Genomic DNA, 12,234 nt, shown 5'->3' with positions numbered 1-12,234 from the left:
TTGAAATGTAACTTAAATTTGAATCATGACCTTCCTTAAATTTCTTGTTCTTACAACTAAAAAGATGTTTCGCATAAAAATCAAGTGGAATAGATTTTTAACTATTTTTAGACAAAAAAGTGTTTTTAATCGGATCTCAGACGGTGTTTGCTTAATGTAATGTGAAATCTTGATATCCACACCCCAACTAACACAAGGCAGTTCAAAATGTGAAATCTTGATAAATCATAAATGATCTCCATATTTATTTATTTCCTCTCTTCCGTAGGCCACCAGTGTATTGTTTAATTATTCATGCACTTTACTTTTTAACACCTATGACGGAGAGATGATAACAATGAAACACAAATCAATAACTTCTAAAAAATATTTAAGGACGAAAAGATTATGCCATAATTAATCATACATGGAGTAGCTAAATTCAATATTCAACGTCCCAATCAATCTGAACTAACCCAAAACTATATGGAAACATAAACTTTTAAGTTATATAAAATACATTGAATTCCACATGAGCCATATGTCTCAGATGAAAGGAGATAAGCCCACTCCCAAGAAGCAATCAATAGGAGCACTAGCACCTGTATTGTTTTTTTGACATAAACTAAAAAATCAAGAATAATTTAGAAAAAATCAATTAATATCAGCTAATCAAGAAAGAAATCATAATCAAGAAGATCCGACGGTTGGATTGACCTGTTGTTCAATCACCATCTAGCGAATTATGCGCCCCTGACGACTATACCACTTGGACATTGACCGACCTGGTCAAAGGGCTAAATCGGTCAACATTAGTCGTTGACCAAGATCGGTTTTAATAATCCGTTTAATAACCGTTTACGTAATCAAATGGCAGGAAAGTCAACCAAAAAGTCAACGTTTTTCGGACGGCGGAGATTCGTCCGCGGATGAATCGGAGACGCAGATCGACGGTGGAGCCCGCGAATTTAATGCTACATTTACTACGTTGGGGACGAAACGGCGATGTCAGTGCCATCTCGACGATCCAGAGAAGACCATGACTTCGCTTCTCTTTCCGTGTTCCGTTCGATTTCTCCTCCTCGATCGGCTTCTTCATCGTCGTCGTCGTCGTCGTCGTCGTTTGCTCTGTGTTTCCAGCTCTCTGGCGATCTCGAGATCTCCGATTTTGGTTGTGCGGCAGGTCTAGGACCCGATTGAGGTGATTGTGCCGGAAGAAGCATTTTATTTTGAAATCTACTGTCTGAATCTGGAGGATTTCTCATCGCCGTCGTCGTTCTTCATTTGCTGTGTTTCCAGCTCTCTGACGATCTCGAGATCTCAGATTTTGGCTGTGCGGGAGTTGCTAGGGCTCGATCGAGGTGATTGTGCCGGAAGAAGCATTTTATTTTGAAATCTACTGTCTGAATCTGGAGGATTTCTCATCTCCGTCGTTGTTCTTCATTTGCTCTGTGTTTCCAGCTCTCTGACGATCTCGAGATCTCAGATTTTGGCTGTGCGGAGTTGCTTGGGCTTGATCGAGGTGACTGTGCCGGAAGAAGCTTTTGATTTTGACATTTACCGTCTAAATCTGGAGGATTTCTCACCGCCGTCATCGTTCTTCATTTGCTCTGCGTTTCCAGCTCTCTGCCGATCTCGTTATCTCAGATTTTGGCTGTTCGGGAATTGCTAGGGCTCCATCGAGGTGATTGAGCCGGAAGAAGCTTTTGATTTTGACATTTACCGTCTAAATCTGGAGGATTTCTCACCGCCGTCATCGTTCTTCATTTGCTCTGCGTTTCCAGCTCTCTGACGATCTCTTGATCTCAGATTTTGGCTGTGCGGGAGATATTAGGTTTCGATCAAGTTGATTCTGACGGAAGAAGCATTTGATTTTTGAACTTACTGTCTGAATCTGGAAGATTTCTCATCATCTTCGTCGTTCTTCATTTGCTCTGTGTTTCCAGCTCTCTGCCGATCTCGAAATCTCCGATTTTGATTTTACTGGTGTCGCCAAGATTCCATCGAGGTGATTGTGCAGGAAGAATCATTCGGTTTTGAAATCTACCGTCTGAATCTGGAGGATTTCTCATCATCGTCGTCGTCTTCGTCTGCTCTGCCTTTCCCGCTCTTCATCGATCTCGACATCTCCGATTTAGACTGTTTCTTAGTCTCTAGGGCTCAATCGAGGTGATTGTTCCGGAGGGATGCATCCGATTTCGATCATCGCCGTTGTCTTCATACTGATCTCAAGATCTCTGATTTCCACAATTTGGGCATCTCCAGGGTCCGATCAAGGTTGATTGTGCTGGAGAATGCGTCCGATTTTGAAATCTACCGGCTGAATTGAATCGGATGGGGGCAGATCGGCCTTCCTCGGATTGAATCTCAACAGTTCTTGAAGGGTTTAATCGAAGGAAGTGGTTGAAGAGACGAGAAGAAGGGGAGGAGGAGATGGGGCAGTGCTACGGGAAGGGGGTTCCCGTGGCGAGGGATGAAGAGGATGACGGAATGGGAGGACGGAAGACGCCACTACGCCCGGCAGTGTCAGGGAAGAAGACCCCAGTGCACCCGTCGTCGTCGTCTTCGGGGCACCCGTGGCCGAGCCCGTCGCCGCACGGGTCAACGAGCCCATGGCCGAGCCCGTTCCCTCATGGCGGGTCACCGAGCCCGCTTCGGCCCGGCGTTACGCCGTCGCCGGCGAGGTCGACGCCGCAGAGGATTTTCCGGTGGCCCTTCCCTCCGCCGTCACCGGCAAAGCACATAAGGGCGTCAATTGCCAAGAGGCAGGGCCGGAGAAGACCCAAGGAAGGGCCCATCCCAGAGGATATCGCCGCCACCGCCGCTGCCGCCGCCGACGGCGAAGGGAATGAGAATGGCTCAGCTGGGCAGGAAAGGGCATTGGACAAGAGCTTTGGCTATGGAATGAATTTTGCAGCAAAATATGATTTGGGGAAGGAGGTTGGGAGGGGGCACTTTGGCCATACTTGCTCTGCCAGGGTGAAGAAGGGGGACTTTAAGGGTCAGCTTGTTGCTGTCAAGATCATCTCTAAAGCCAAGGTAATGCCAAATTGGCCCCTCTTTTCTTTGAACGGAGAAGGTGAAGCAGAGGTTTTGTGTGTTCTTAAACATTTTACTGATCGGAATCAAATGCCGAAATCTCCCGCCTTGTGAGATGCAATCTTTAGATGACCTTAGGTTTGCATTTACTGTAAACAGTTTTCTAGATTATTAACTGGATTGATTGATTGATTGATTGATTGTCGATCGTATCCTGTTTTCTTTTGTCAACTGATGGACATTTTATGGAATTTCAGATGACAACAGCAATATCGATTGAAGATGTTCGGAGGGAGGTGAAGATCTTGAAGGCTTTATCTGGCCATAAACATTTGGCCAAGTTTTATGATGCATGTGAGGATGCACTTAACGTCTACATAATAATGGAGTATGTTGTGTCTTGTTCTTTTTATGTTTGCAGTTTGTTTCAGGACCCTGACTAGAACCGAACTTATGAGTAAAATATTATCTGTCGTGCGTGTAATGCGAAGACCATCTGTGTTGGAATAAGATATTTTTTATTTGCTGTTCCATTTTCCCAACGGTTCTGCTTTGAAAAATGTCTCCATCTGGTTCTTTGATACATGTAGACCAGCTGTGATGATGTGGACTCCCATTGAAATAGACTTTTGTCCAGCTATGGTAACGTGCTTTCTGTAAATTTTTTATGGATGTCGAACTAGAGGTCATCATAAGAAGTTTTTCCTCTTCGAGTATTTGATTTATTCATAAAGTTTTAAAATCCATCTTAAAAGTACATAAGTATAGACCAAATTTGTTGTAATTCAAAAATTCATCTTTCTTTAACATAGTTTCCGCATGGGTATTCTTCTTTCAAAAAAAAGTTTACGCATGGGCATTCATGTTGTCTTATTAATTATTTGCCTTTCTGTATTTCTTCAGGTTGTGTGAGGGGGGAGAGTTATTGGATAGAATTTTATCCAGGTATATGTCTTGTTCTTTTCTTCTAGTTATAATTCCAACTTGAATCTGTGGCTTGGGCGGTTTGATATTTGTCTGTTGAATTAATCATCCGTTGCACTTGCAGAGGTGGTCGCTATTCAGAGAATGACGCAAAAGAGATTGTCATCCAGATTCTAAACGTGGTTTCTTTTTGCCACCTTCAGGGTGTTGTTCATCGAGACTTAAAGCCAGAGGTTTGAAATTCTTTTTGTCGAAATCTTCAAACTTTTTTTGAAGTAATATTTGTCCTTCGATCTGAAATTCTTCTGTTGGCTTTTTTGGCAGAATTTTCTATTCACCAGTAAGGAAGAAAAAGCCCCTATGAAGTTAATTGATTTTGGGCTTTCCGATTTTATCAAACCAGGTGACTATCAACAACGCCCAATGCTGATCGTTACCTTTTTTTTAGTTCCACGATTGATATGATTGTTGAGGAACTCAAAAGCCTGAGAGAGAGCGGAACGAGTCCTTATCCCTTGGTTTATTTTTGTTAACTTTTGTTTCGAGTTCCAAGATTTATTTATTTATTTATACATTTTGAAATGGTTCTTGAGCAACTCGAAAAGCTGAGAGAGTTCTGAAATAGTCTTTATCCCTTGTATTTTTTAATCAGTTTATTTACCAGGACCTGTCATAGTCGTCACCTTTTGTTTGTAGTTCGACATTTTATTAATGATTTTTTTTATACCTTTTGAGATGGTTGTTGAGGAACTTGAAAGACTGACAGAGCTGAAAGAGTTATTAGCCCTTGTTTATTAATTTATTTACAAGGCCCTATTCTGATTTTTTCTTTTTTAGTTGCTCATTTTATAGATTAATTAATTGATTTATTTGACGTGTTGAAATGTTGAGGGGAAATCTGAGAGAAAGGTTCGAGAGTCCTTATCCCTTGGTTTTTGCAGATGAAAGGCTGAATGATGTTGTTGGGAGCGCTTATTATGTTGCACCCGAAGTTCTTCACAGATCATACAGCATGGAAGCAGATATTTGGAGCGTTGGTGTCATAACATATATCCTCTTGTGTGGAAGTAGACCATTCTGGGCTCGGACGGAATCAGGAATTTTTCGTGCCGTATTAAGAGCCGAACCTAATTTCGATGATTCTCCTTGGCCGTCGGTGTCTCCAGAAGCCAGAGACTTCGTTAAAAGACTGCTGAATAAGGACTACCGGAAAAGATTGACTGCAGCTCAAGCTCTGAGTATGGCTTTGTGCTACTCTTATTGGATTGATATTATTTTTTCCTGTTGTCTCGTCGTGGATATCATGGGAATGAAGCATTTTTACCCTTGAAATATGTTATATTTGATTGAAGGCTCAGAGATTGGATCATATCGGATCAAAAGATTTGATCCATTGGCCTTGGTTGTGATTGGATTGACATGACCAAGAGTCAGATTAATCTTTGGCCCCTATTGGGAATAGGGGTTGGCTAGGGGGTCAGATCAGAATTGAAGATCGGATTCAATTGATAGCCGTGATTGTGATTGGATTGTTTGGTCAATGACAAAATGCAATGAAATTTCATCACTTCCCTTAGGGTTCAAAAAACTTTTTTCACATCGACTTGATCTCGATTAGAACCAATCCATTGACCTAATCTTTCAATCCAACCTGATTGTTCTCGACCCCCTGTAATAGGGAAGTGATCAAATCAGGGCTAATTGTTTGATCAAATCTTTTGATCCCATCGGATTGATTTTCTTATTTGGGAGATCTTTGAGAGGAGAAGTCTGTCCCAAGGGTTATTTCATTAGGTAAAAACTACTTGGACATTAGATCTCCCGACCGCTACTTAATTGTTTCAAATGTTGAATATTTCGTATTGTGCAGCGCATCCTTGGCTCCGTGATGAACGACGCCCAGTGCCTTTAGATATACTGACTTACAAACTGGTGAAATCTTACCTTCGAGCCACACCTTTTAAACGAGCTGCATTAAAGGTATATCACTCACTTTGATTTTCTTTCTTTTGTCAATGTGTTTTTCTGAAATTGAGTATTTATCTCATTTATTTGGCCTTCTTGAGTTCACTTATCAAGCTTTTCAAAACTTATTGTGGTAGAAACTTTGATATTCTTATTGGAAGAGGAGGGTGATACGATCCTCTACCCCTGAGGGTATCTTAGGCATTTTCACCCATTAGGGGCACTTTAGTCATCCGATTTTAGGGTAGATTGCTTCCTTTTCTTATAAATATGTGTAGCCCTCCCTTGAGGAGCACAGTCAAGACTTAAGGTAAGATAGGCCTCTTTACTCAGTATCTCAATCTTCCATGTCTCGGTCCCATTCCCTTGACCATCCAACAACCCCCTATCCCCGTGATCATCTCACCGGATCTTCAGCCGGCTCCTCTCTAACGCGATCCCTACCGTCGATGTTCGGTTCTCTTCTAGTCTCTGATAATCACTGTCCCTGCGATCATCAACTCTTCACGACATCATCGGGGCGGCTCGTCCCTGGTCGATCCCTGCCTTCTCTGTTCGACCCTTCCTGTCATTCCTGTTTCTACTCTCCTACCCTGGGAATTTCTACCTTGCCTCGGCCTCTACTCCCCTCCCGATACAAACCTAGAATGAGGTTCTTATCAGAGGGGTAGTCTGAGATGATGAGAGAGGAAAGAGAGATTGCGAAAATAATTAATCCTGTGGGTATAGCTGGAAATTCAGATATTGAGATATGATTGCGGGGAGTTGAGAGATGACCAAGCAGAAGAGACAGACTTCAAGAGAGTGGAGACCAACTGGCCCGCTCTTCAACTTCTTCACGATTGTAGGGTCGAACCAAACTCAGGGGAGGGTCTAGGGTCATATTATATTGTAGCTTTTCTTAAATCTTGTTGATCAGGTTTTCTATGGCCTGTTTGTGTGGCCTGAGAAAGGATGGGTGAAAATGATTGAAATACCACTCTTGAGAGGGTGTAGGATCTTCTAATTTTGTGTAGTTGCTTAAATCCTTAAAATCAGATTTCTAATGGGGTTACATTAAAAATATCCAAGTACTCTTTTTGTAGGCTCTGTCAAAAGCTCTGACGGAGGATGAACTAGTTTTCCTGAGATCCCAGTTCAGCTTGCTAGATCCAGGCGAAGAGGGTTGGGTCTCCCTTGAAAACTTCCAAAAGGTATGGCTTTGTAATTCTTCTTCTTCTTCGTCAATTCTTAATGAGTTATTTTGGCAAAATCTTGAACCAACCAAAAAGCCATGTTTGCAGGCACTTCTGCAAAATGCAACCAGTGCCATGGAGGAGGCAAGGGTCGCCGATGTTCTGAACTCGGTAATTTCTTTATTTACCCTCTCAAATCGATATTCTCAACTTACTGATATTTATATGTCTATTAAATCATGGGGGTTGAGTTATTGGAGGCTAAACGATAGTCAAACCCTTAATTTTCCAAATAAAGCCTCTCCAGTACATAGTTACTTTGAATCATAAGGGTCGAGTCATTGGAAACCAAACCCAACTGGAACAGTTGATTTTTATTTTTGATCCCTCTTCAATATACATTCATATTTTTTTTCATAATTGGGGTTTAGTCGTGGAGACCAAACCAAACTCTCACATGTAATTTTCATTATAAAATCCTCCCCAAAATGTATCTTTCTAGGTTTTTTAATTGTTCGGTTTAAAACATTACACATCAAACCAAACTCCAAGGTTTAATTTTTATTAAAAACCCTTCTGAATCATACTTATACCAACAACTTTTTTAATCATTGGTGTCGAGTCATTAGAGACTAAACAAAAATGTAACCTTAAATCCCAAACAACGGGGCGAGAAGGTTTATCACCAACTTATGTTTGTTCTATGAATTTCATCAGTTGGTTTATTTCGGATCTTTCTTGTGAGACAGATGGACTCGCTGAAATACAGGAAGATGGGCTTCCCGGAGTTCTGCGCTGCAGCCACGAGCCCGTATCAGATGGAAGCCCTCGAGTGCTGGGAACAGATTGCCTGCGCGGCGTTTCAGTTCTTTGAGGAAGAGGGCAACCGGCCCATCACCGTGGATGAGCTTGCACAGGTATGAAGAGAGAGAGAGAGAGAGAGCTTTTGTTTATGCTCGTTAAGAGAGAGATAGATAGATAGATTAGATAGATAGATAGAAATCTAGAGATATTGAGATGGGGTAGGTTAGTACTTGCATGGGTATGAAGAGAGAGATAATTGAAAGAGAAGACTTATGTTGATGCTTGGTCAGAGAGATAGAGAGAGAGGGAGAGATGGATGAGAGAAAGGCTGTCTGTACTTGTGCAGAAGTGATGTTTCGCACAGATATGAAGAGAGATACCTAGATTTTAGGTAGATAGAGGGAGAGTAAGATACCTAGATTTTAGGTAGATAGAGAGAGAGAGAGATGGGGAGAGAAAGGATTTGTTTGTACTTGTGCAGAAGTGATGTTTCGCACTGTTATGAAGAGAGATAATTGAGAGAACTTGGTTTTGAAGAGATATACCTAGATTTTAGGTAGATAGATATATATATATAGAGAGAGAGAGAGAGATGGGGAGAAAGGATTTGTCTGTACTTGTGCAGAAGTGATGTTTCACACAGATACGAAGAGAGAATTGAGAGAACTTGGTTATGAAGAGAGATGCCTAGATTTTAGGTAGAGAGAGAGAGAGAGATAACTAGATTTTAGGTAGATAGAGAGAGAGAGAGAGATGGGGAGAGAAAAGCTGTGTCTGTACTTTTGCAGAAGTGATGTTTTGCACAGATAGGAAGAGAGATAATTGAGAGAACTTGGTTATGTTCGTGGTTTTGTGGAACTGACGACCCTGCACATGTAGAGAGAGAGATCAGATATGTAGGCTGTAGATATAGAAATGGAGGGTTTAAAGAGATAGTAGGGTGATGTTTGTTTGAAGACAGGTTATAGAGAGAGAAAGGCTTATATTTATTCTTCATCAGAACTGATGAGCTAGTACAAGTAGATAGAAGGTGATGAGCTAGTGCAAGAAGAGAGAAAGTTATTGTGGGAGGTGTTATGCTTACAGAAAAGTGACAAGATCTAGACAGAGAGATAGAAATGTAGAGAGAGAAAGTTATAATGTGAAGTTCTTTGCTTGTTGAAAAGTGACAAGATCTAGACAGAGAGATAGAAATGTAGAGAGAGAAAGTTTTAGTGTGAAGTTCTTTGCTGGAGGCTTTTGTTGAAAAGTGACAAGTGTGAAAAGTGACAAGATGGAGGCTTTTGTTGGAGTTGAGCCTAGAGAGAGCTAGTACAAGTAGAGAGAGAAAGTTATAGTAGGAAGTGTTCTCTTTACTGAAAAGTGACAAGATGGAGACTTTTGTAGGAGTTGAATATAGACAGAGAGACAGAAATGTAGAGAGAGAAAGTTATAGCGGGAAGCAATGTGATTGTTGGAAAACTAACAAGATGGTCACTGTTGTAGGAGTTGAACCTGTCATGGACGTCGCACGGGGCGCTGAGAGACTGGATCAGGCCGTCGGATGGGAAGCTCAGCTTTGTGGGATACACCAAGTTTTTGCATGGTGTGACTGTCCGCGGAGTAGGGAGGAACCACCGCTGATACGATTTTTGCCCAATTTGGTGCAGGATTATTTTTTTGAAAATTTCTCATTATCTTGAGTTTAATCCTTTCTCTTTCTTTGCCCAGATGTAGAAAAGGGTGTGTGGTGCAGTGCAAAAATTCGCACCAACTATGCGAATTTTCACACACACCAGAAGCTCCTTGCGATGTGCGGTGCGGATTTGTGCGGAAATCCGCACCGCTCATCGCACAAATTCGCACAGCTCACTTTCGCCAGGCCAGGGCGGCGTCGCCGCGTCGCCCAGACGTTGGCGCCGGCGAAGGTGGCCAGGAAGAGCGCGCCGCCAGTGGCTTATGTGTATCATTATATATTATTTTTTCATCCTTTCGTGCGAACGGATCTGTCATAAAGTGAGGGAGAGAGGGAAATGTTACAGTTCATGAACATAATTTTTTATATAAATAAACATTGTCCTGGGGACATAGACGAACTTATCATGTACTTAAGTCTGAATTATCATAAATTTTAGAGCTGAAAAGTGTGAATCAGGACTGGGAACCAGAAAAGTCTTTGTCCTGTAATCCTCACAAAAACTGTTCTCATTGTGGATGAGTTTTCAAAATGATTATCTTAATATATGGCTCAATAGTATTTATTTAGACAATAATTAAGATACAATCATTGACAGTGGTTGAGATATTAGTCCTTTCATATTAAAAATAAGTTTTCCAGTGTATAATTAAACCATTTATAATATGTATTTTGCAAATTAAGAAATCACTACCACTTTTCTTAATGGAATATGTCATAAATGTCTCCTCAACCCTAGATATTCCCTGCATGATATTAGCTTATGAACTCAATATCAGAATTTAACATCGTTTCATAAAACCAAATCAATAGAAAAATAATATATAATGAAGATGATAAGTTTATCAATTTCAAGTATGCTACTCATCAATATGATTCAATTGTAGCAGTATATGAATAATACCAAATCAATCAAAAACGTTGCACAAGCATTGATAAAGCAATTTCATCCTCAAGACCAATTTCTAAGGTATTTTGTTAACTTAATCTAATGTGCATTCATAACAGATTATTTAGGTGATAAATAAAAAATGTGACATTTCTATTTTCAACACGATTCAATAACTATCTGAACATTTATAACTAATTTATCCTATTAGAGAAAATACTTTAAGATTTATGTGAAAGATAAACACTATATCAGATCAGGGGTATTTTATTTTATGATAAATATTCTAAAAAGGTATTTTTTTGTAGGTTGGGCCAGTTTTTTTTGTTTCACAATAGGACCTGGACAAGAGTAGTGGGATACTTTAGAAGATTTCTCCCATTATTTCTCAATACATCAGTACTAATTGGTAAAACTGGTTAGGGCTTGACACCAGGACATACCATAACTTAACAGTGGGGCCAATAAAATAAGGAATTAAATACACAAAACTTCTAATGATATATTTTACATAAGAGAATGAATATAATCATTTTTATCTTCTAGGACATGATATGTAGCTTGGAAACCCACAGGTTGGGAATCAACCAATTGATAGGATTCAACTCATCATTAATTAATTAATATTTATATTTATAGCGTCATTTAATAATGTTGGCCATTAAAATTATTACATTGAACTATTATATCTAAACACCTATTTATAGTATATTCATAATATTTCAATTGAATAACATTATTTATTGCTCTTATGATGAGGATAGTGATGCAAATATATGTGGCTGGCAAACCGATCACACATTACATCTCTCCATGTTCATTAATAGATCATATTCATTATAGTGTGCATGCGGTGCTTATAATGAAGTCCATTAATACATGATCAAAATTAGTGAGTTCTATGTTGGGTTTGGTGCCTTGGTTTGTCCATGGAAAACATGTTTCGATGGATGCAGAAGCATGCTGATCGATTCATAATCAATCATTAAAATAAAACATCGAATGTACCTTTTGGGGAACTTGTTCAACCCTTGACTTTGCCGCTCTAATGCTGTTTTGTTTCCATTCATGCATCCAGTCTCTAAAAGTATCCACACGATCACTCAATGCTTGGATCTCCACGTCTTCTTCTTCAACTCTTGAAAATCTAGAAGATCTTCTCACCATGAAGACACTCTCCTTGGATGAGTAAAGAAGAGAGTGAAGAAAGGGAAGGGCTCTCAAATCTAGCTTGCATGGGTGCTTGAAATGAGAGTCCTTTGCATCTTTATATTTTACTAAAGGTTTTTTTCAAAAACCCTAAAAGTAAAATATATCCGCCAATGCCCTTATAACCTTATGCGTGTGACCCTCTAGGCCCATTTATCGTTCTAATTAATAACTTTATCGTCCCAATAATAATTATTGACCTACCGTATTAATTAACTATATCAATATATAGATTTATTAAATAAGGATCTATTTAGCCCAATCGTCAGGTTAAGTTTCCAACCCGTAGGGCGCCAAGCTATACCTCGTTCTCTAGAAGATACCGAGTAGTATTGAACTCTCCTATGGAACTTTTACCATTAATGGTTACCACATGTGTATGATCCATCATCCGCGCGAGACTCCCGAATGACTTAAGGTATGCTTTATCGTCAAGCCCTAATCTGTCATTCGATTAGTACTGATGCGTAAAGGAGTTCATTGGAGAACGCCTTCTATAATATCCTCACTACTCTGGCCAGGAGTTTTCTGCATCCTCTTCCTCGAGTCAATCTCTTCTTATACCGAGGGCGGAT

The 12,234-nt window shown here is 40.2% G+C and overlaps 1 protein-coding gene across 6 annotated transcripts; it reads left to right on the top strand.

Moving 5' to 3' along the window:
- Positions 1-974: 974 nt before the first annotated feature.
- CRK3 (CDPK-related kinase 3) lies at positions 975-9,574 on the top strand. Of its 6 annotated transcripts, XM_078591752.1 has the most exons (15): positions 975-1,180; positions 1,279-1,340; positions 1,441-1,501; positions 1,602-1,663; positions 1,926-2,148; positions 2,245-3,018; positions 3,276-3,406; positions 3,922-3,963; positions 4,067-4,175; positions 4,267-4,345; positions 4,884-5,180; positions 5,813-5,922; positions 6,993-7,253; positions 7,832-7,999; positions 9,372-9,574. In XM_078591752.1, the coding sequence occupies exons 6-15, from the start codon at positions 2,413-2,415 to the stop codon at positions 9,507-9,509; spliced, it is 1,941 nt and encodes a 646-aa protein (XP_078447878.1). In that variant the 5' UTR covers positions 975-1,180; positions 1,279-1,340; positions 1,441-1,501; positions 1,602-1,663; positions 1,926-2,148; positions 2,245-2,412; the 3' UTR covers positions 9,510-9,574. The 6 variants fall into 6 exon arrangements, with proteins under 6 accessions (XP_078447878.1, XP_078447877.1, XP_078447876.1 ...); XM_078591751.1 differs by lacking the exon at positions 1,926-2,148; XM_078591754.1 differs by lacking the exon at positions 1,926-2,148 and having other exon boundaries at positions 976-1,180; positions 1,441-1,663; positions 6,993-7,100; positions 7,191-7,253.
- The last annotated feature ends 2,660 nt before the right edge of the window (positions 9,575-12,234 follow it).

The sequence above is a fragment of the Wolffia australiana genome, chromosome 2 (assembly GCF_029677425.1).
Source record: "Wolffia australiana isolate 7733 chromosome 2, ASM2967742v1".
NCBI classification, from domain to species: Eukaryota; Viridiplantae; Streptophyta; class Magnoliopsida; order Alismatales; family Araceae; genus Wolffia; species Wolffia australiana.
The sequence above is the reverse complement of the archived record's forward strand: the minus strand, read 5'-3'. Positions and strand labels throughout refer to the sequence as shown.